Here is a 24643-nt window from a genome sequence, read left to right as displayed (position 1 = left end):
CCCTTTGCTTTTACCTACAGTGGACGAAGCCTGTAGTCTCCTAGACTATTCGTTGCCATAGCCAAGAGAATTAAAGGGCGTGCTATATCCACCCTGAGAATCTCAAAGTGGGTCTCAGGGTGCATTATGCTCTGCTATCAACTATCGGGACAGTCCCCACCAGATGGGATATGGGCCCATTCCATGAGAGTGCAGGCATCAAGTACTGCCATGCTCCACGACGTGCCCCTTGCGGACATATGTAAGGCAGCCACATGGAGTTCAATACACATCTTTTCTTCTCATTATGCTCCAGTGCATGATTCTGCAACAGACGCCTTGTTCGGCGCAGCAGTTCTCCATTCCATGGTTCCGTCATTTTCCTCGCGCACTACTTAGGTACTACTTGTTAATCACCCTCAGTGGAATACAATAGGGGCCATCACTCGAAGAAGAAGGGGAGGTTACTTACCTGTAAGTGGAGGTTCTTCGAGATGTGTGGTCCCTATCTATATTCCAATACCACCCTCCTTCTCCTCTGCTGCGGATCTGGTAGATGTGTGGTGGAGAAGGAACTGAAGATGTGGTTGGTCCATTCCACCCTTTATTTCCTCAGGCGAAACCACAAGGCAATGCAAGGGCACATGCGTGGGCCAACGGACACTACTACTTTGAAAAGCTGCAGCTCCGGGCGCATGGCGCGTGCACATAACCCTCAGTGGAATACAGATAGGGACCACACATCTTGAAGAACTTTCAGTTACAGGTAAGTAACCTCCCCTTCCAGAAATCAGTTCCTTTGCATACAGTAACCGGTGCAGCCAGTTAGTCACTTTCTCCCTTGCTGAAAAGTTATTTATAAACATCTACAAGGGAAGGGAAAAACCCTCATCATTTTAATAGAAACTTAAAAAAATATTCAGGACATACTATTTAAAGGATGTCCTGTCAGAAACTGGAAATTGTTATGAGTTAGAAAAAATCAAGTTGACAGTGCCCCTTTAAAGTGTTTAAGTAGCTAAGCCCCAAACTTTTGTTTTTAATTCCTCTTTAGCCATTAATTTTAAAATTTCTCTCGCCTTCAAATGGCCCAGCCTTCACTAATTGACTGACTATGGGATTATAGTGAGCACCTAAATGATGACATATGGGCAGAAAGCAAGCAGGCATCAGCGCCAGACAGCCACCATGATCCCAGCCCTGTCCTCTATTCTCCCACCTCTGTGTTTCAGTAATGGGACCTCAATCTACAACTGCAGGGACGGGCCAACAGAAGGGCAATGGTGGCACCTTAAGACTGCTGCCTTACTTCTATCTTCCATCAGAAAATAAGAGCTACGTCTTTAAAAGAGAAACTTAATCTCAAAATTAAATGCTAATTTGGAATTTTTTCATATGGGCTTTAAAAATTGGTAAAGTTGTGTGGGAGGTGAGAGCAGCACTTGAGTAAGTTTGATTTGTGTCAGATTCCATCATTTCCCTATTTCATGTTAATATTTATCAAACTGGTCTCTCCTGTGCATTCATACTCTCTGAGTTCAATTGTTATATTGTTAAGATACTTTTGTAATTCTTGAGCACTAACTGGCCTCTGTCTTTAAAGGTAGAAGACTCCTTTTTTTAAAAATGGTTGTCATGTTTATAGCCTTAGACTTGGTAAACTCTGGAATATTGCTTGATGTTTCATATAATAATTCTTTACAACAGTTCTTGGTGCCTTTCTGTTCCATTAGCTCTTCACCATCTGTTATTCTGATGACACTGTTACAGGGAGTAAGTGTTCTGGCAAGCTTTTTAGTTGTGCTGAAAAGTCTTATTTCTTTGCTTTCTAGTGATTTGTTGTTACTATATAATTTTCTCAACTATAATCTTTGGAGAGAGCTTCTATTGCTGTACTCCTGTTATGCTAAGGGGCAGAGGATTGGAAATACTGACCAGAAGTTGAGATGGTGATGGGGCTTATTGCTATTTTCTTAATGTTTTTAAGTTGGAAATAAAAGAGAAATTACATATACCAAAAGCTGGTGCAAATTTCAAATGTGTCCCACTAAAACTTAAAGGATTCCCCTACTGTAGATCTTATATACCAACTATATTTAAACTTCTAGTATTCACTCAAAAACTTGGGAAATTCAGAAACAAAACAACTGGTTAAAAACACATTGAGATTGAAAGTGTGCTTCCGTGCAGTCTAGCTAACACCTCAAACTGATGTTCCCTTCTGTACAAGAGTTTGACAACTTAACTTTGCCCCCCAACATTTGGAAAAACATATGCAAGGATCAAAATAAAAAATTGATAATTGGAAAAAGATCCTTTGAATAGGAAATGGGATTTTTACCTTCTCCTTGTAAACTGTCAATTTGACCTTTTGTCATATATTTTTTTCAAATTTTAGGGGGCAAAGTTAAGGTTGAGTGGGTGGAGTGTTAGTGAGTAATGAAGGATTATACTTCAGTGGCAAATAAGGTGGGCCCCTTAGCTGTTCATTTCCAGACATTCTGACACTTAGAATTTTTTATAAAGATGTGAAATCTTTGTGAAAAGAGTGTAATATTGGCTTTGGGATCAGGGCCGGCTCTGGCTTTTTGGCCACCCCAAGCAAAAAAAAAAAAAAAAACGGGGCGGCCAAAACGGCAAAGCAAAAAAAAACAAAAACAAAACAAACCTGCGGCGCGGGTGCAGGGGGACCGGCTGGTGGGGGGTGGGGGAGGGAGTGGGCGGGAGAGAGAGAGAAGGGGGCGGCCAGGGCTACAGCAGGGGCGCTTCCACGCAGCCCCTCCCGCTGCGCCGCCTCCTGCCGCGAGGGCTCCACTCTGGTCGGCGGGGAGGGAAGGAAGAGGACTGCCCTGCAGGGCGCTCTGGTTCTCTGCGCCGCCGCCCCCTACAGGGCGGCAGGAGCGGAACAAGAACAACAACAACAACAACAAAGCGGCCGTGCCGCCCTAGGATTGGGCAGAATGCCGCCTCCAACAATCTGCTGCCCCAAGCACCAGCTTGCTCAGCTGGTGCCTGGAGCCGGCCCTGTTTGGGATGTAGCTGAACTTTATTGAAATGCAATTTCATCTTCAACTGCTATTCTAACAAACTGTTTTATCTGCAAATAAATAATAAGCTGACAATGTACTCTGACCCGGTACCCTAAAAATTTCAGCAATTTAATAAATAATGAATTTTGTTCCCTGAAATCATTTTGACTGTCACTAATTGAGGTGGCTGACTTTGTCTAACTGTGCACTTGTTTGAACTCTTTAAATAGCTTTTATGATTTTGTCTAGAATCACTATTCATAGTGGTAGTGCTCTGTAATTTACTAGTGTGTCCCAAGTATAATGATACTGGGCTGACCAATTTCAAGTCTAGAGGGATTTGCTAAAAGCATCTTTAATTTCTAACCTCATTTCTACAAATACATTAGAAGCAAGAGGAAGACCAAGGACAGGGTAGGCCAGTTACTCAATTAGGGGGGAAAACAATAACAAAAAATGTGGAAATGGCAGAAGTGCTAAATAACATTTTTGTTTGTTTTTACCAAAAAGCTTAGTAGCGATTGGACGTCTTACATAGTGAATGCCAGTAAAAATGAGGTAAGATCAAAAGCCAAAATAGGGAAAGCAAAAGTTAAAAATTATTTGGACAAGTTATATGTCTTCAAGTCACCAGGGCCTGATGGAATGCATCCTAGAATATTCAAGGAGCTGACCGAGGAGATATCTGAGCTATTAGCGATTATCTATGAAAAGTCATGGAAGATGGGAGAGATTCTAGAGGACTGAAAAAGGGCAAATATAGTGCCAATCTAAAAATAGGGGGATAAGAACAACCTGGGGAATTACAGACCAGTCAGTTTAACTTCAGTACCTGGAAAGATAATGGAGCAAATAATTAAGCAGTCAGTTTGCAAACACCTAGAAGATCATAAGGTGATAAGTAACAGTCAGCATGGATTTGTCAAGAACCAATCGTGTCAAACCAACCTCATAGCTTTCTTTGACAGGGTAACAAGCCTTGTGGATGGGGGGAAGCAATAGAGTATATCTTGACTTTAGTAAGGCTTTTGATACTGCCTCGCATAACTTCCTCATAAAAAAACTAGGCAAATACAACCTACATGGAGCTACTATAAGGTGTGTGCATAACTGGTAGGAAAGCCGTTCCCAGAGAGTAGTTGTCAGTGATTCACAGTCAAGCTGGAAGGGCACATCGAGTGGAGTCCCGCAGGGATCAGTTCTGGTTCTGTGCAATATCTTCATCAGTGATTTAGATAATGGCATAGAGATACACTTCTAAAGTTTGCGGACGATAACAAGCTGGGAGAGGTTGAAAGTGCTTTGGAGGAGAGGATTAAAATTCAAAATGATCTGGACAAACTGGAGAAATGGTCTGACGTAAATAGGATGAAATTCAATAAGAACAAATGCAAAGTACTCCACTTACGAAGGAGCAATCAGTTGCACACATGCAAAATGGGAAATGACTGCCTAGGAAGGAGTACTGCGTGAAAGGGTCTGGGGGTCATAGTGCATCACGAGTTAAATATGAATCAAGAGTGTAACACTGTTGCAAAAAAAGCAAACATCATTCAGGGATGTAACAGCAGGAGTGTTGTAAGCAAGACACAACAAGTAATTCTTCTACTCTACTCCACGGTGATATGGCCTCAACTGGAGTATTGTGTCCATTTCTGGGCGCCACATTTCTGGAGAGAGATGGACAAATTGGAGAAAGTCCAAAGAAGAGGAACAAAAATGATTAAAGGTCTAGAAAACATGAACTGTGAGGGGAGATTGAAAAAATTTGGTTTGTTTAGTCTGTAGAAGAGAAGACTTAGAGGGGATGTGATGATAGATTTCAAGTACATAAAAGGTTGTTCCAAGGAGGAGGAGGGAGAAAAATTATTCTCCTTCATCTCTGAGGACAGGATAAGAAGCAATGGGCTTAAATTGCAGCAAGGGCGGTTTAGGTTGGACATTAGGAAAAACTTCCTGTCAGGGAAGTTAAACACTGGAATAAATTGCCTATGGAGGTTGTGGAATCTCCATCATTGGAGATTTTTAAGAGCAAACAGCTGTCAAGGATGGTCTAGATAATATTTAGTCCTGCCATGAGTGCAGGGGACTAGACTATATGACCTCTCGAAATCTCTTCCAGTCCTACGATTCTATGAGTCTTTCTGTATGCTTGCATTAACTTTGTCTTTACATCTTGTGCCCAAACACTCTGAAGAGATTTTAACTTTTTAATAACAGGTTTGGTTCTCTAAACACTTGAATTCTTCATCTGTTACCTCTGTGTATTAGAATTTAATTTAGAAAAAATGCTCCTCCTTTGTGTAGTCTTTAACCCTTTTGTATCATCAGTTATAACACAATCTTTTATTGAGTAATGCAGTGTGCATCTAGAACATCCCAACTTCTATCCCAAAGGGGTTAGTATTTCTTATGTTCTTTATTATCTGTCTTTAGTCCCTGATTAAGATTTTTAACTACCCTGATCATGTTCATTTATAGTTGTCTAATTTATATATATTTGTGTGTGTGTGTGTGTGTATATATATATATATATATAGTTTGTAGCTCACTTGGTTCATTACTGTGAAGTGGATTGGGAGGCGTGCATGATACTTGTGTTTTCAGAAAATGAAACCTTTATACGTAGCAAAAGCACTTGCTTTATTTCCAAAGGGAATGGCTCTAACATCATCATTTTTACAGCAACCTTTCTTGCAAAACTGATCTGATTATAAACCTCAGAAGTAAGTTTCTTTCCAGTCAGCTAAAGAAAATGATGCATTTTTGTCAGTGCACCCTAATGGAAATTGACTAGTATTTGTAAGGTCTGTTATCTACATAAACATGTCTTGATCTGATTTACTGTAATTTATTTGCTATTTTTTACTCTCTTCTATGTTCAAACTCTGCTCCTAAAGCTGGTCTGTAGGTGTCTCACATCTGCAGACATACTGTAGTCCAGGGGTTCTCTCAACGAATTTTTTGGTAGCCCCTGAGTGCGGCCACCAACTCTTTCTGGTGGCTGCTCTGACAATTTTTCCTAAAATAGTTAATTAACTTTAGGAAAAACAATAAATATGCACATCTACATGTCCAAATCATTGTACACCTCTACCCCGATATAACGCTGTCCTCGGGAGCCAAAAAATCTTAGTGTTATAGGTGAAACCGCGTTATATCGAACTTGCTTTGAGCCGCCAGAGCGCGCAGCCCCGCCCCCCTGGAGCGCTGCTTTACCGCGTTATATCTGAATTCGTGTTATATCGGGTCACGTTATATCAGGGTAGAGGTGTAATTTATTTATATAGGGATTTTTTTGCAGACTCAATAATAAAAATAATGTACAGTTGTCTCTATCCTTTACTGAACCTAAACAGAATAGAAACAGATAAGGTACTTTGCATGTTCTTCGGGGTTTTTTTTGTTTTTTTTTTGTTTTTTTAAGATTTGCTAGCTAGTAAGTCAGTTTCTGTTAAAAGTGATATTTGAATGTTTATCACTTTTCACAGCAGCAGACTTGCTAGCTAGCTAGCTGGGAGAAAGTGAAAAGTGATATTAACATAAAATATAACTTTTCACAACAGACTTACTCAGCCCTGGCAAGCTGGAGGAAAAAGCCCTGGATAAGGAGGTGGGTAGGAAGGCAGCAGGGGCCAGGGGTGATGGTGGGGGGTGAGCTGAAGGACCAGAGTCCTACAGCCATGTGACAGTGGCCAGGACCGATGCGGGGTTGAGCCCGGGGCTGGCACCTGTCGCCTCATGGCTGGGGCTGGAGCCCGAAGCCCCATGACCGGGGGACGGAGCCCACAGCTGCATGGCTGGATCTGCTCCCTGCCGCTCCAGGGCTAAAGTCTACTCCTCCGGCATTTGCGGCTCCAGAGCGGGGCAGATCCCAATCCTTGCTGCTGACCCTGGGGGAGGGTCCACCGCTTTGCCCCCCGTCACTGCCCGGGAGGCTGTGGCTGCATGAAAAGCCCCTGGTAGCCCCTTGCGGCCACGGTGGCCGCATTTGAGAAATGCTGCTGTAGTTTGAGAAACGTGCATGCATGCATGTTGCTAGTACCTCTTTCATCCTGCTGAGACTGTTCTTCCCACAGATTTTTAACGCTGATAACAGAAAGAAACCTCACTTTCCAATAGCTCCACTTTTATCAAATTTCTCTTTATTTGAAGGTCACCTTTAAATATCATTTACTTAAATCTCTGTCACAAGGCAGTTGCAAGCGGAGTTGGGCAAAATTTTTAAGATGAAACTTTTTTTGCTGAAAAATGCAGATTCGGGTTGATGAAAACGTGAATTTGTATTGAATTTGTTGAATTGTTTAGGTTGAAAAACCTACCAAACTTCGGAAAAAATGAAAACATTTCATTTTGATGTTTTTGAAATTAAATGTTTAGATTTTTTTTATTCAAAATTACTTCATTTAGAAATTCACTTAAGTTTTATAAATTTTTTTAAAAAGCTCAAACATAATGAAACATTTAGTTTTGGGTTGAACAAAACACTTTGAAAAAATTTCATTTCAGGTTGACCTGAAATTAATTTAATTTTGTGGGGGGGGGGGGGGGGATCAGATAGTGAACCAAAAAAATCAGTTATTCGCACGGCTTTAGATACAGGATGCCTATTGCTTTAGGATTTGAGATATTTCACCAGTGTATACTGTATATCCTTACTAATCATGCTTAGACAGATGTCCAGCATTTAAATAATTAAAGACTAATCACATGCAATGGTGAATGAGCCACTGGTCCCACGGGGCCTGTGCCCAGGGGCCCCGACCATCTGGTGCACCCCTGGAAAAAATATGCCACTGCCTGCGGAAGCCCAGAGCCCCAGTCACCGGGCGGGTGGGACGGGGGAAACCCACGCACCCCAACCCCACTCCACAGCAGCAGCACTGGGCAGGGGAAGCCCCTCCAGCAGCCCCCAACCTTGTCCCTGGCAGCAGCCGTGAGATGGGGAACCCCCCCCCCCCCCCAGCCGCCGCCATCCCTGGCAGAAGCTGCGGGACGGGGAAGCCCCTCCCCCCGCCCCCAACCCTGTCCCTGGAAGAAGCCGTGGCGCAGCAGGGCAAGCCCCCTCCAGTGCCCCCTACCCGTCCCCAGCAGAAGCCGTGGGGTGGCAGGGCAAGCCCCTGCGCTCAAACCGCTCTCCTGCCCTGACCCTGTTCCCCCCCCAGAAGCGCGGGAGGTGGCAGGGGAAGCCCCAGCACCCAGACCCCCGCAGCGGCTCTGGGACTGGAAGAGCTCTCTCCCCGCTGCGGCCCTGGGGCAGTGGCATGGGGACAGAGCTTCTCCAGTCTTGGGACTGCAGTGGGGGGTGGAGAAAGGAGCAAAAGGGGTTGCGGGGCTGCAGTGGGGGGCGGGGCGGAATAGGGAACAACCTGGGTGGAATGCGGGCGGGTCCCAGGGAAGGGGCAGAAAGGAGTGGGGCCGCAGGCAGAAGGGGTGGAATGGGGGTGGGGCTGCAGGCGGAAGAGGTAGGGAGGGGCCCACTACTTGCTCTGATCACATGCCTTGCTACCATTATTTAAACTATTCCGTAAAGTTACAAATTACTAGTCCTAGCTTTGCTCTGATGGCCCAGAATGCATCAGCTGTTTAAGAAACGCATAGAGCTGGTTTGAAAGAGCAGAGGTAAATTGTATCTCCCCCTGCTATATAGCATGATTTTCTAAATTAGTTTAAAATAAATAAAAAGTAACTTTAAGAACCATGCCATATACAGGATGAAAGTTACAAACCCACTTACCTGTTAGTAAGCTTTAGCAGGGGCTCCTTGCCGCTGTGATTTTTGTTTTGTTTTGTTTTTTTGTGCTGACTTTTTTCTTTAATGTTATCACATTATTTTTAATGGCTATGTCATTTCAGCTATCCCAGCATGAATGGAAAAAAATATAGATAAAAACTACTGAAGGAAATGAAAGTTCATAGAAAACCACAAATCTTGCCAGTCATTCAAAAGAAGTATTTGATGTCTGAATAAGACACGCATTAAAGAGAGGACTTTTTGCCTGTCAGGATAATGCTCCCCTGCTATATATCTTAATAGTTAACAATGCTACTTTTAATCTACAGACCAAAAGGTCAATTTTGAATGTTTCACCATTCTGGAAGTTATATGAGTTACTTTATAACTATATTTCTCTCACAGTTTTTGGTCTCTTGCTCTTCACACTGACAAGGGCTAGGAAATCCAGTCCCTGGTTGGCTAACTGAAGTATGCATACTCCCTTGCAGGCTGATTAAAGGAAGTGGATTGGTGGGCTCCAAAAGGAGACTACTGCTGTCATTTTTAACTGCAAAAGCCACTTGCCATAGTGAGGGCTATGAAAATGAGGAGTAAACGGTGGGTAGAGAAGGCTCCATTATCTTTTTGTGTCTCTTACAGTTCTCTGTAGCACTTATCTCCATAGTATCTGAATTACTGAATAGGTAATTTAGATCCACACACTACTGGGAATAGAGTGGATTTTGCTTTTCACCTCTGATGAGTGCTGCAAGCACTTTTGGAATTTCCCCCCCACTTTTTGTTAGTATTCTTTGTCTTTTGTTATAGCTGTGGCTTTAGCAAAAAAAAAAAAAAAAAAAAAAGGGTCTCCTTTAAAGAAAAATTAGTTAGTTACACCCTGTCCCCTTCACACTTAACATTAGAATTATGTCCTACTGTTAATCCTCACTAAGGACAGTAACATTAGGCATGAGTTTGGATGCTATTCTAGTTATATACTAGTTTTGAAACCAAAATAACATATTGCCAACTGGAATAGCTTTGGGAGCTACCTCTGGACCCCCAGTCACTAGACTGGTGGAGAGCATGTATTTGTAGGAGCAGTATTCTTGGACTTTGATGGAAAGGACACCAAAATACTCCTGTCAGAATAGAATTATTCTGAGGCGGCAGTGTTGTCTGAGGAGGTAGTGCCCTGGATGGTGGCAGAAGCTGAGACGGAGGTTGAGAATTACTAAATATTGTAACTAGAGGGCTGAGTGAAGATTTTCAGCTGCAGAACGAAGGCTGGGCTGCCATTGTTACTAAAAATATATTAAAAATTCCTTTCCAAGTGGTTCTCATATTTAGAATCATAATAAAAAGTGTAAAGGAGGCTTGTATTAATTGTTAAGCTGATTGTGTAAAGCCATGTTGTGATGGAAATTACATATAGTATTTCATGCAAGCAAAATTGCCTTTATGAACCAGATGCAAACAAGCAATGGAAATACTTCTCATCATTGCAAGTTTTGGATCAAATGGCGTTATTTGATATTAAAGTATATGTCCAAAGTATTGTAAGGTGTCATTCTGGAAACTCTCCTTCAAAAGCATTTACAGTATTCTGAAAGGTTGTATCTAAAATGTATTTAGTTTCAATCACAAGAAAACATCTTAGCTTTCTAAATTAATTTAGCTCTCCCAGTTTTTGTCTTCTATTCCAGGGCTCAGTTACTATTTTCTAATATTGGTTGTCTTAAATGCTGTGGAATTTTGCTTTGTGTGAATTATGTGTAGCTATTCTTGTTCACAACATTGGCAAGTATTTTGTTATAGATGCATTGTGGAATAATGATTTGTTATTAATTATGGATCTTGTTTTAGTTGAACTTACTTAATAAGCCATTTATGTTTTCCAGTTCTGTTTATGTGTATTGTATTATCTTTATTCCTTTTGGAGAAGGGGTGAATATTTTGCCACTTAGCTAGTAAGAGATTGAAAGCATAAAATTTTATATATAGTACGTCAGCTGTTTTACAACTGATTACAATGAAAGCCCTCTTTCTCTGAATTCCTGCCACAGTCCTCTCTGAACAGGGTCATCTGTCTTCTTCAAAATAATAAAGACTTCAATCAAAGTCACTTGTGGAACTTTCCTAAGTAAAGCAGAAAACCTTCTGATGTGTGTACATTAGTCGAGCTAAGTCTTCCTTCCCTTGGGTGAGTAGCTCCCAGAGTGTGATCCATGGAGCACTTCCTCAGAGAACTGCCTGGTCACAGGGTGCTGACTCTGCTCTTTCCATTTGCTGAATATGGTTTAAAAGACATTTAAGAATTCACTACTTTCCTAATATTGCTTTCTCAAGTAAGCAATTGCTGTAGTTGGCAGATGGATGTTATTTGATCATGAATGTATAGTAAAGGTGGCCAACACCATCTTGACTTAGAGGAGAGGTGGAGGCCCATGACATCATCTCTGTTAAGATGTATTCCACACTGTGTGAAGAAGTTCATGAACCCCTGGTCAAAGGTGCCTGTGTAAACTTAAACTATGTTTCTTAACTATGGCAAAATCCATCATACTTCAGTTAGTAAGCCAGAGAGGTGACTGTTTAGGTGAGTTTTTAATAAACATTACAGTTTGACAGTCATAATGTAGTCAGCTGCTGTGTTGGCAGTTAACAAAAGAAAATAAACTGTATTCCACACTAAGGTGTGAGAGAGGTAACAGCTACGGGAATTTCTGTTGTAAACTCTATCATTTTATTTAAGGACCTTGCAATTGACACTGCAAACAAAATTTCACCATCAGAGCTGCACAGGCTTATCTCCACAGGGAAAGGAGTGACAAAATGTGGTTCTACTCTGAGAAATGACCATAAACACATCATCATGGGGTTTCATATTTATTATCTCCTGGCGATTCTGTGTCATTTACTTCTCTCTTAACTGTTGGCTCTGCTGTGCCAACAGGAGTGAAAAACAGTAAAAATTAATGTTAGTTACTAAAGTGAACAACTGTGACTGGTACACACAGGGAGCAGATTTGCTTGATAGGTAGGTAAGTGCTATTTATACATAGGCACCCACTGATTTTGGATGCCTCAATTTTTGGGTGCCCAACTTGAGACAGCTTGCAGGGGCCTTGTTTTCAGAAACTTCTGAGTACCCATACTCTGAAAATCAGGCTACTTCAAGGTGTCTCAAGTTGGGCACCCAAAATCCCCAGTCACTTTTTAAAATCTGTCTGTCACCATAGAACCATTCTTTAAGGTGTGGAGTTGGCTCACAGGTTTAACTGATGGCTTCTGGGATTTTTCTGTATTCATAACTCAGCTTAACTTTAGATCAGCACGTCTACCATATTTGGTATGCTGAAGCACCAAAAAGGGAGGAGTAGTTTGGATAGAAAGGGGTGTTCTTAGGTCAACTCAGGGCTTTAATTTCTGCCATCTAACATTATTTAAGACTGTTTCAAGTGGGAGTTTTGCGGCTCTGTAGATGTTGGAGGGGTTAAAGCTTTGTGTTTATGTAGGTCAATGAAATGAGACTTGTAAACACCTGCTTTACTGCTGTGGCATGCACATTAGGCTTTACCTTGCTACTGATGTACTACAAAATGCTGTAGCCTGTACTACTTGCATTTGTTACCTAACTTCTTGGCTACAGCAGCCATGATTTATTTTAAAGTTCTAACATTTTTGTAAAAAGCAACAGAGAGTCCTGTGGCACCTCATAGACTAACTAGCATAGATTTATGCTCCAATACATCTGTTAGTCTATAAGGTGCCACAGGACTCTTTGTTGCTTTTTACAGATCCAGACTAACACGGCTACCCCTCTGATACTTAACATTTTCGTAAATATTTTTAGGATAATCTCTTGCAAAATAGTCTATTGTTATCTGTTAGGACACTAATGTCTCAGCAGAAACATAGATTAATAGTAGACAAATAGAATTATCTGTCTATTCACATATGTTCAAATAATACAAAGAGTCCATTCTGTGTTTGCAGGTCAGAACAAGGCATTTGAAAGAACATAACCACCCTGTAACTCCAGCTATATGGTTGTGTGTGACCATGTGTTTAGTATAGATCAGCAAACTTCTATAGCCAAGTTTGTACTTTGGGAATATACTTTTGTGATAGTAAAGACAGTGGCAAAAGTAGGTCTGCTTTTTTTGCTCAAAGAGATCCACAAACATTTGGAAGCTATGCCTAATGGTTTCTCAGATGGAAGAATTTTGCCCTCCTGTTTTTCCCCAAAGCAAAACTTGTTGGCAGTGGGAAGTCTGCAAGACTGTTTTCCAGCTTCCATTGAATAATGTATCTATGCTAAACACTGTAATTCTGAGATGTATATGCCAGTCTGCTAGTATAATTGTTGTTTATTTTCCTTGCCCTCCAACATTTCTCTCTCCACAATACAATTGTTCCCAAAAGAGACTCTAGTTTTTGTACTTTTCATGCTTAAACCTAGAAACTAGCTATGCATAAAAAGTAAAATTCTCTTAGGATTAATGATGCACCAGCTGTGTGTTCTGAACCCTCGTGGGGAAAATAAAATGTGGAGTACTTTTTGAGGAGGGAAAAGAGTGCTGTGTGAAGCAAATGAATGAAAAAAATGATTTTAGTATATTATTTTCAGGGCTTGAATATTTTACCTGACTCCTGCTACCCAGGATAAAATAGCTGTGTGAAATACCTATGTGGCCATGACTCTCCAAGGCCACACCTCCAGCTATGTACTGTTTGTTGGACTTTTTACTTAATTGTAACATTGTCAATCAAGTTTCTATTTTATACCGTTTTTAAATGTAACCTTGCAAATGGCTGGTTAAACACTTATTTATACATTCATTTCATATAAAGAAGCTCTTTGCTCTAGGTGGTCTTTGATGTATTTAAAAAAACAGACTACTTCAGTAGTTCTGTCCCCTGCCTCCCAATAATTAATATATACCATACCCAGCAGCTAAAAAGTATTACAAATCTTTGCAGTTTCCTGCCAGAGCCTTCCCAAATAGACATAATTATCTTATTCCTTGAATAATATATTAAATGAATAGTATTTAAACCAGCTATAGGACAAGTTTAATACTACAAAAATTGTTGAATAAATTATTCAACAATCACTAGTAAAATTAATCAAATAACCTATTCACCAAATACTATTCAGTCTTACTTACTATCACTCCCTTCTTTTCCTTTCTATCTTTAGTCCATTTAGTCCTATTATAGATCAGTGACTTTTCCTTAGTAATCTTCAGTGTCTATTTCATTCTCATTCTCACTCTTTCCCTTTCCATTTATTGTATTCTCTACCCTCCTCCGTTATATTTTCTCTCTTTGTTCTCCCCCTGCCTCCAATATCTGTCTATATGTATTTGCCATGCTTCATTTTTCTTATTTTTCCACCAATCTTTCATTTTCTCCTGCTCACTCACCCACCGCCTCAAACCCACCCACACATAAGGCTTGGAAATTTTACCACACATCTAATTGTCAGAGGACTAATCCTTCTGGCTACAGACCCATGAAGTTATGGGGATCCCCTGTTCATGGTCAGTGCTTCTCTCCCCTCCTCCCTTTCCTTCCCTCTCCCCCACTGCTGGGGCCTCAGCTCCAGGAGTAATTTGACATTAAAATCTCAGCTTTTGTTTTTCAAAATTATGGTTCCAGCCCTCCTGGTTGTGAAGAAATAGTCAGCCACATTTTCAAGATTATCTTCTTTAGTGATGTCTGCCTGGGTCAGCAGGCACCTGAAACAATAGCTCTGAGAGGGATGAACGGCATCATTTATTTCATTGGAGTCTGAATTTTGAAACTCATTCCTCTGGATGTGTCTGTGTAGGGAGCTCCTCACTGCTACCACCCCATCATCCTTTGTTCAGTTGGGTGGTAGCTGAGTCTCCCTCCTCCTCCGGGACAGAAGATGACAGTGATCTTGGGAAGGGGAGATCCAGCCTGCCCAAAGAGGAGTGGTGATGGTCTCCTAGATGACTGCTCTTATGTGGCCTTACCACTGCCATTCCAAGAAGGGACAGGGGTAGGGCCAAGTTGCATGGGGCCATGTGGGGGGGTGTCCTGAGCCTCGGATGTCCTCAGTCCAGCCCTGGGCACTGGGAATAAATAGAATGGAAGGGAACTATTTTTGGATCCGCCTCCCACTAGTGGGTATCTGAATTATGCAACCCCACCCACCAATCTCCTATGAATGGAGGAAGGGAGAAGCAGCATTGTGGGGGGGGGGGAGGGGGGGAGAGGAGGGGCTGTCTCCAATACTCTACCCTTCCCAAAGACTCCACTTTTTTGTTCTCCAACCTGAGCTGAATAGCTCCAGTACCTGCCTTGGCTGCAGGGGTTTTTATCAGTTTTATTCCTAACCAAAGAATTCTGAAGCACAGCAGTGACACTGAAAATACTATGGTTGGTTTTCACGTTGTTGTATTTAGGGAAAGCTCTGAACATCAACAGAGGCACTGGAGCTGTCTGTCTGCAGACTTAGGAAGATAGCATGGCATTAGTTCACACTCAGTTCATATTTGTAAACTTATTGTCAAAATCATAAGAGCTAGAAATTTCATTTTTAAAAATGAAAGCTTAGATTTTTTAATACATTGATGGCATTCACCTACGAAAGCTCCCTACTTGCCCTGGGTGAGTGGAGGAGTAGATTTTTCAATCCCTGATAATGTTTAATCAACAGTTTGACAGTTAAAAGACAGAAGTGTAGCAGGTACATGTAAACTACAGTATTACTAACTGTCTCATAACTGGAGATAGCCGAGATACAGCGATACTCAATATTGTACAGTAATTTTCCTATGCAAGAACTATTGGATCTGTAACTGGTAGCCTGCCATAATCATCACTGTTTTCATCTCCTTTCCTTTCTCCTCTTCTCCCTCTGATGCTGCCCTATGTATAACTCATTGTTGAGTAGTGAGATAGTAACATCAAAGTAAATCGACCCTTTCCCCTTTTTTTCCTCTTTCCTGTTCCCCTGTAAGGAGACCAATCACCTGATGATAAATGAAATGAGCCAGCAAACTCTAGAACGTTAACTTTAATATTGAAATAACATCTCATCATGGATAAACAAAACCATTATACAGTTAGAGATTAACATTTTCCCCTTATCTCCCTAGAATCCTACTCAAGTGGGAACAGCGCTGCAGGTTTTCCACAACCTTGGAACTTTGAAGGATACCATTTCTAATGTAGTGGATGGGTACTGTGCATCTCTAGAGGAGAACATCAACAATGCTTTGGATATCAAAGTTTTGACTCAGCCATCCCAGACAGTTACAAGAGGTACAGTATGGGCATGTTATTTAATTTACAGCATAACAGTCTCTGGTCATTTGGCAGAATTGCATTGTGCTCAGTCATGTGGGAGAAAAATGCTTAGCATTCTTAGGAATGCATCATGGAAACCATTAAGGTTTCCTGGAATCTGATTCTACCTTTCTTGCGTTTGTGAGAGGACCACAGAGACTGGTATATTACTTGTAAGCAGTGCAACAAATCAGACCAATGTATTCAAACACTTTTGTCAAATGGGAATATCTCAAAGTAGTGTTTCTAACTTGGGGGATCACTGCATCATTAAACTTAGTTCCCCTTATTTTTTAAGCTGTGGTACCATGGAGCATTGAAAAACACAAATGCAAAACAGATTTAGATGTCAGATTTTAATTTGAAGCCTCTACAACACAGTTTGGGATTAGAATTTTGTGTTAGAACCATAATAATGGCATATGGCTTCTCAAGGAAGATGAAGGTTGCTTAATGGTATTTCCTTCAGTTAAAAAGAATGTCTTATTTTTGTAATTCTAATACCCTTAGGCAAAAGTGTTCAGGTGAGTGCCTATATCCTTGACAGCAACCAGTTGTCCCACGTCACCCTGCCAGTACATCTTACAACAGTGGAGAAGTACATTGGCTTTGTGTTTCTGCTGAGATGAGAAGCAGTGAAGTAGTTAATAATACTGACATTTAAAGTATCCTCACTAGGCTTCAGAGTTAATACTTGATTGAGATGATTGGGGCTGTTCACACCTCTCAAATCTGTTGTTTCAAGCTGTCTGTGACTGCTCAACACTTCTGAAAATCAGGCCACTTCTTTAGGTGCCTATAGATGGATTTTTATGTTTTAACCTCATTTAGGCACTCACAGCTGACAATGTTGGTCTTGATTTTTAAATCCTGAAATGGATTGATATGTTGCCTTCAAAATATGTTTAGGTGGCCCTGGCCGAGCTGTTATGCCAACACCAGGAAACACTGCAGCCTTCCGAGCAGCCCTCTGGACAAACATGGAGAAACTCATGGATCAGATCTGTGCAGCTTGTGCACAGGTATTCAGTCCCTATATTTCCTCTTCTACATTAGTGCATTTTTTGCATATACCACATTAGAAAACCTAAATTATCTTTGAAACAAATTCTCTTACAGGTGCAGCACTTGCAAAAAGTACTGACAAAGAAGAGAGACCCTGTTTCACATGTCTGTTTCATTGAGGAAATAGTTAAGGTAAAGTTTTCATTTAGCTGAATAAGTTCTTACAAAGACAGCGAGTGGTTCTGTTAAGGAAAATGTGATGAGAGGAGCCTTTCAGTTACAGTTTTAGAGTTCATTAATGAGACAGTGGTGAAAGTCAGACTAGCATAGAAAAGTGCATTTATGGACTGTTTATGATCTGTGGGGTATATTTGTAGGGCATAGACATCTTCTTGTAATAATTGTTTGTTTTCTTTAAAAGAACCGATAAGACACCATTGTCAGTTTTTATTCGTGATCATTATTGTCATCTCATAATATACTGTGTAGTTTGGGTAATTAATGTTGTGCATTAGTTTTCATAGGAAAATATGTCTTCATGTGGTATCTAGTGTTCTCAGCCATCTGTTTCTCTACTTTTTGGCAATTTCTTCTCTGAAAAAATAATCACGGCTGTTTTTTTCCTTTCAAAGGCCCAGATATGAATACCTATTCTTGTCCATTCATTTGTATTGTTTTCTATTCTTCTTTGGAATAATTTGATTAATGGTCTCCTTCGGGGCTAGGAAGAGCAATATTGAAACCATTTTGTCTGAGTTAGTAAATGGGAAACAACAAAACCAAAAGCAGTTTTACTGTCTGTTTTCATGCAGACATCTCCTTTTCTATGCATATGGCTGGTTTATTAATTCACACAGATTTAATTTTTGAAATGGTTTTGGGAAACTATTCATATGTAAATTTTTCTCAACAGTAAAATCAAATAATAAAGGTTGAACACAGTGAACTTACTTGTCGATTACTTAAGCCCACTCTGAAATACACGGAGTATAGCATTGCCCCGTGGCCGGACACTTTGAAATATCTCCTTGAGAGGAAATGACTAGAGTTTTCTTTCTTTTTCTTTTTCTTTTTCTAAACCCAAAGAAGTCGGTAAGCTTTAGGTAAATGTCTCTACATACCAAAAACTGGCTCTTGCAAAAATTATCCATTGCCCCTTGGGCTTCACAAACTGTCTCTGCAATAGGCCAACCTCTTAAAAGAGGAAAATGACCCTTCAAACAAATGGAGCAATCCTGCACACTGGGAAGTTGTGGAGCAGTTTGGATGCGAGGAGAACTCATGTAAATGAGCTTTCCATCTTCCATACGTAGCAGCTCCCTCTCCTGGATCCATCCCCAGTGTCCCTCATTACTTTTGAGGAGTGGCTGTTGGATCGGGAGGGGGCTTTCCCAATTGTCTGAGGAGGCTTAGGGAAAGGGAGTTGGGCAGGGAGCGAGAGAGAGAGAGACTGGGAAGTCTTCTTTATCTCAGTGTTTAAAGAATAACCAAGTGAATGGAAGGAATTTTGTAGGCTTAAATTAGGGAAAGACTGGCCAGTAAATGAAATACTGTGTTCTAATCCATAAAGTGCTGAGCCTCTGTTCTGAGGTACTGAACACCCTCCCCTCCCATTAATTTCATAATGTGGGACTGAGCCTATGGTGCCAGAATGAATTTTATAAATAATATATATTTGTTTCTCCATGGTTATCTCCTTCTCAATTAGTGACCTCTTCAGTAAATTATGAGATCAGCATAGAGGAGTATAAAACAAAGCTGGACAGTTCTTATTCTGGGAATGAGATAGCTAATACAGTATCAGGTCTTCTTGCAACTCTTCATCCTGCATAGTATGGTGCTTTTTTACTTCTTCCTTTCTCAGGTTGATACCGTACAGTACAGGGCTTTTCTTAGCCATTATCATGGTAACACCCAGTGTGAGGTCTACGGGAAAAAGTACTGTGCAGCATCATGTGGTGAGTGTAGGCAACAAAGCCACACAAATCAGTGTTGATGGTGTTCAGCCAAAAGCAGTCAAGTACTAGTCACAGCTAAAATTTGGGAAGCCATGTAAATCCACTCAGTTTGAGCTGTACAGACAGCTGTCTGGGGGAGCAAGAACTACGATGTGCATTGCCAGTAAGAAATAATCACAGCACTGACTCATGAAAACTGTATAGCTCATACTAATCCAAGCCACCACCAGTTCACAGCTGGCATTACCATCTTCAAGTCCTCTGAAAAAGGATGTAGAGAGGGGAGAGAAGGTTGGATGTTCTTTGTGTTCGGTTTCATTAGTAAACTGAGCTAAACAATTAAACAAGCTAAATGTAATAGCATTATACCCATTTTCTAAGGCAGCATGCCCACACAGATGATATGAAGATGACATTCTACTCTGCATTCTGTGTACTAATTACAATTAGTGATGTCAACATCATTATTAGTCATCTTCTGTGGCAGCTGCACTACCACTTTGCCTTTCCAACCTGCTTTCTTGTTCTAATCATGGCAGTATAGGCACCAGCCGAAGAAACATGAGAGAAGTGACCCCGGCCTTGATAAACACACGCCCTTTAATAATAAGGAAACTGGTTGCTTTTTGGTTCATTACCCTCCTCCATCTATATATGTAGACTTAAAAATGACAAATAATAATATTGAAACTAAAGGTGAACTGAGGTTTTTTTTACCTGCCAAGATATTCTTTCAGTGATTTAGATGTGAGTTGATGAACAGTATCAAGAGAAATTCAGAATCTTGATGGGTTAATCTCAGGCTTTTCAGGCAAAAGAATGAAAAACTTATTTTACATGTTATTGTTTTGAAATGTATTAGTAATTTTTATTTTAAAACATGTTTAAACATTAAAATTACAAATACATTTTGAAATAATTTAATTTGTTGTGCTTGTTCTCTTAATTCTGTTCTTTATAATGATTTTGTATTTATTTTAAAAATAGATTTGATTCACCTTTAAAGAACTCGTAGGTGACTTCAACTGTTCTACCCTATTTCTTTCCCCTTTCAATAGCTAGTGACTAATCCTGCTCCTGTGGAGGCCAGTAGCTAAGCTAACATTGATTTCAGTATCTGGCCTATCTTTTTATGAGAGCCCATTCCCTAATCGTATAGGTAAGACTCTGATTGAGCTCCTTGTGATACAGAGTTGAAACTGAACTCTGATCTTCACATACGGTAGATCCTCCACTCCCACACATTTCAGTTAGTGGCATTACAAAGTGAAAAGCAGTTTTAACAGCATGACAAAATATTTTGTGTTTTTGGCAATTGTGATCGGCGGACACACTTGAGATGGGGCTCCCTCCATTCAGACAGGAGGGGGCCAATGACAGAACACTCCATAAGCAGCTCTTCTTTCCTCCCTTTGGTCTGCTAGTGCCCAGATTTGTTAACAATCCAATTAGACTGCAAAGGCCATCATTCCCCCAGACTTTTTGGGAAGAGGGTGGGCGAAGGGCTGAAGGGGTTTATTATTATTATTTTATTTTATTTATTGGAGCACTGGACTGGGATTCAGGAGACTTGGGTTCTATTCCCAGCTCCCACTGGCATGCGGAGTGACCTTCGGCAGATCACTTCCCCTCTCTGTGCCATAGTTTCCCCATCTGTAAGGTGGGGATAATGATATTGACCACCTTCATTAACCACTTCAAAATAAACTGATTAAAAGTGCCACATAAGAGCTATTCTTTTGCATGTTGTGGAAGGCTTTTTTTCTCATACTTCCTGGTGGGTATTTTTGGAGTGGTATAAGCAGTCTATTTTATTTGTCAATTTTGGAATTGTGAAATTTCAATTACACAAAAGTGCCTAGGACTGTGGGGGGTTGGAGGGGTTAAAAATAAATTTTAAAAAACCAACAATAAATCTGCATTTCACAAAAATACTGTTGAAAACCTTTTTATTTTTTATTTTTTGCAAAATTGACCCAAAAAAATGTAGCTTGTTTCGTTTCAGATGTGAATGTTTCACATTCCATTATTGACAGAATTGCAAATGGTCCCAAGTGGAAAAACTGAAAAGCCAGTATTATTACTGCCTTCTTTGAGTTTGGAGAAAATATAATTTTATTTAGTTTTTCCTTAATTACTATAGGTATGATTTTTTTGCTATTTTTCCCCCAAAATTTTTTTATAGAAGCACCAGTGGGCACAGAAACTACTTAAATATTATTATTATTTATTACTAATTGGTTAAGTACAGATATGGTGTCTGGCGCAGTACAAGACATGAGTAAAGACATCAGTCCTGATCTTACACTTAATACTCAATTTTAAACACAAGTACGCCCATTGACTTCATTGAGGATACTCATGTGCTTAAAGGTAAGCATGTATATAAATGTTTTCAGGATTGGAGCTACAGTCCCTGCCTTTAGGTACAATGTGTTTGCATTCTAAGCCCCAATCCTGGAATTGAATAAAGTCTTGTACCTGCATGGAGACACACTGAAGGTAAATTTAATACAAATTTATACTGCAGATTCAGGGGCTTGTATGAAATAAATTCTAACTACATTGTTTTGAATGTAATTTTTTCCTTTCCCCTTAAATTTAATTTTTATTTTTACGTGGGACAATGTCTAAAAATGCACCATCATTAAGAATAGATGTTTTTTTTGTTTGTTTTTTCTTGGGGGATGGAGTGAGGGGGAGGGTTGGCCGTGGCTGACTCAGGAGACTGATAGTGGCATGTGTTGCTCTTCACCTGTGGCTTGCTGGGTTTGATGATGAGTGAAAGCTAACGTGAAATGAGTTGGTAGTTTCAGTCTGGTTCCTAGTGAACAAGAATACACTTAACAAAACCACCACCATTGTTTGCATTAATTATTGTTCTTGCCAGTCTCACTAGAGAAGCTAAGGACTGGGTAGACTTGCAGATAGAACTAATCCCTCAACCTGAGATGTGGTTCTTCTTTGAGTGCTTGCTAGTGTCGATTCCTTTCTAGGTGTGTGCATGCCCATGTGAACACTTGTTGGAGATTTTTGCCTTAGCAGTATCTGTAGGGTCGGCAGTGGCGCCCTCTGGAGTGCCGCGCTCATGCATTGGTATATTAGGCACCACTGGTCCTACGCCCTCTCAGTTCCTTCTTACCACCCGTGATGGTTGGGTTCTCCCTTCCCCTTGCTTTGCAAGCGGATAGCATTTTTTCTCTCACCTCTTCGCTATTGTTCTTTGTATATACTTGTTTACAATAGTTAGTGAGTAAGTAGGTGTTAAGTGTTAGTAGTTAGTATAGTCCCGGCAGGGGACTTACCCCAGAACGGGACATGCCCCCGTCCCCAGGTTTTAAGCCCTATTCTGCCTGTAACAGGCCTACGCATTATCAGCATTATCTCTGGGCTACACCCTGCAATTCTCAGCCGTCCCTCTCTTCCACCCCTCCTTCCGTCCCTCTTCAGGGACCCTTCTCACGAGAACTCCTCATTCAGGAGGTCGACAGCCTTCTGAAGCTGGGGGCAGTGGAGGAGGTCCCTCGGGAAATGAGGGGGAAAGGATTCTACTCCTGTTATTTCCTAATCCTGAAAGCAAAAGGGGTCCTAAGACCCATTCTGGAACTGCGGTGCCTCAACAAATATTTCAAGAAGTTGAAGTTCCGCATGGTCTCCCTGGCTTCCTTCATTCCTGCCCTGGATCCGGTAGACTGGTACGCTGCTCTTGACTTGAAAGACGCTTAATTTCATATTTCCATCTTTCAAGGACACAGAGGGTTCCTCAGTTTTTTGGTGGGCCAGTGTCATTTCCAATTCACGGTGCTATCCTTTGGTCTCTCGTTGGCCCCGTGGGTGTTCACAAAGTGCCAGTAGCTGCTTATCTGAGGTGTCCAGGTCTATCCGTATCTCGATGACAGGCTCATCAATGGCAGATCTCGGGATCAGGTGCAGAGGAGCCTCAATCTGGTGTGTTCTGTCACGACCTGGGCCTGTTAATAAATGAAAAGAAATAAACCCTCATACCAGTGCAACGGATAGAGTTCATAGGCACGGTCTTCAACTCCACATGGGCCAGAGACTTCCTTCTGGAGGCCCGTTTCCAAGCCATGTTGGGCTTGATCTCGCATATAAGGGACCACCCACTCACCACCACCCGCACCTGCCTGAGGTTGTTAGGCCACATGGCAGCATGTACTTACGTGGTCCGTCATGCCTGGCTCCATCTCTGGCCGCTGCAAGTGTGGCTGGCATCAGTCCACGCCCCCAAGAGGCACGATCTAGACCCGGTAGTCAGGGTGCTGGACCCATATCCAGTTGTCCCTGGAGCGGTTCACTTGGCCTGCCAGGCTTTCCGGTCCCACCTGGAGGGCAAGATGGTACAGGGCCTGACGGATGACACCGTCGCAATGTTTTATTTCAACAAGCAAGGCGGAGCCAGGTCGTCAGCCCTTTGCCAGGAAGCTCTCTGGCTCTGGGACTTCTGTGTGCGGCATGCCATTTATCTCGTGGCTGTGCACCTCCCCAGACCAGGAACCTGTTAGCAAATCATCTCAGCAGATCGGTCTCATCTCACCAAGAATGGTCACTCCATCTGGGTGTGGTCAGTGTGATCTTCCAGAAGTGGGGAACTCCCCGAGTGGACTTATTCGCGTCTTGTCAGAACAGGAAATACCACGTGTTCTGCTCGATTCGGGGGATCAAGAGAGGCTCCCTGTCAGATGCCTTTTTACTCCTACGGTCGGGGGCTCTGATGTACACATTCCCTCTGGTGCCATTAATCCACAGGGTTCTAATGAAGATCAAACAAGACAGGGCAAAGGTAATACTGATAGCCCTGGCTTGGCCTCGCCAACACTAGTTCAGCGCTCTGTTGGACCTCTCGGTGGTGACCACACTGCAGCTGACACTCTGGCCGGATCTGCTGTCTCAGAACACGGCAGTCTTCTGCACCCAGACTTGGCAGTGAGTGCTGCACCTGACAGCTTGGCAGCTGCGTGGTTGAATGTGCAAGAGCAGGAGTGCCCCGCCCGTGTCCAGCAAGTCCTGTTGGGCAGCAGGAAGCCCTCCACCAGGGTGACCTACCTGGCCAAGTGGAAATGATTCACGTGCTGAGCCTTGGACCAGGGTATTTGGCCCGAGCACGCTCGCTGCAGTTGATCCTGGACTACCTTCTGCATCTCAAGCTCTTTCATCAATTAAGGTCCGCTTGGCCGCTATTTCAGCCTTTCACCCTCCATTCTAGGGCAGGTTGATCTTCGCTTATGACATGACGGTCCGGTTTTTGAAAGGTCTGGAATGACTCTATCCCCATATCTGGGATCCAGTCCCTTCTGGGGACCTGAATCTCGTGCTGGCGCAGCTCATGGGCCCCCGCTTCAAGCCCTTGGCTTCCTGTTCTCTTCTTCTACTCTCCTGGAAGGTCTCATTCTTAGTGGTGATAATATCTGCACGCAGGGTCTCTGAAATTAGGGCACTAACCTCGGAGCCGCCATATATGGCGTTTTTCAAAGACAAGGTCCAGCTGAGGCTGCACCCAGCTTTCCTGCCCAAGGTTGTTTCATAGTTTCATATGAGCCAGGACATATTCTTGCCCATCTTCTTCCCAAAGCCTCATGAGTCAGAGGAGGAGCGTAGATTACACTCTCTGG

The 24643-nt window shown here is 41.8% G+C and overlaps 1 protein-coding gene across 1 annotated transcript in view; it reads left to right on the top strand.

Moving 5' to 3' along the window:
• COG5 (component of oligomeric golgi complex 5) overlaps window positions 1-24643 on the top strand; it is a 367764-nt gene that overhangs the window by 240220 nt on the left and 102901 nt on the right. Inside the window, exons 8-10 of the mRNA XM_065401879.1 lie at window positions 15861-16026; window positions 16960-17072; window positions 17170-17247. Of these exons, the coding sequence (XP_065257951.1) occupies window positions 15861-16026; window positions 16960-17072; window positions 17170-17247 (357 nt within the window). The remainder of the gene's footprint in view (window positions 1-15860; window positions 16027-16959; window positions 17073-17169; window positions 17248-24643) is intronic.

The sequence above is a fragment of the Emys orbicularis genome, chromosome 1 (assembly GCF_028017835.1).
Source record: "Emys orbicularis isolate rEmyOrb1 chromosome 1, rEmyOrb1.hap1, whole genome shotgun sequence".
Classification (NCBI taxonomy): domain Eukaryota; kingdom Metazoa; phylum Chordata; order Testudines; family Emydidae; genus Emys; species Emys orbicularis.
Note: the sequence above shows the minus strand (reverse complement) of the source record. Positions and strands in the feature narration are given on the sequence as shown.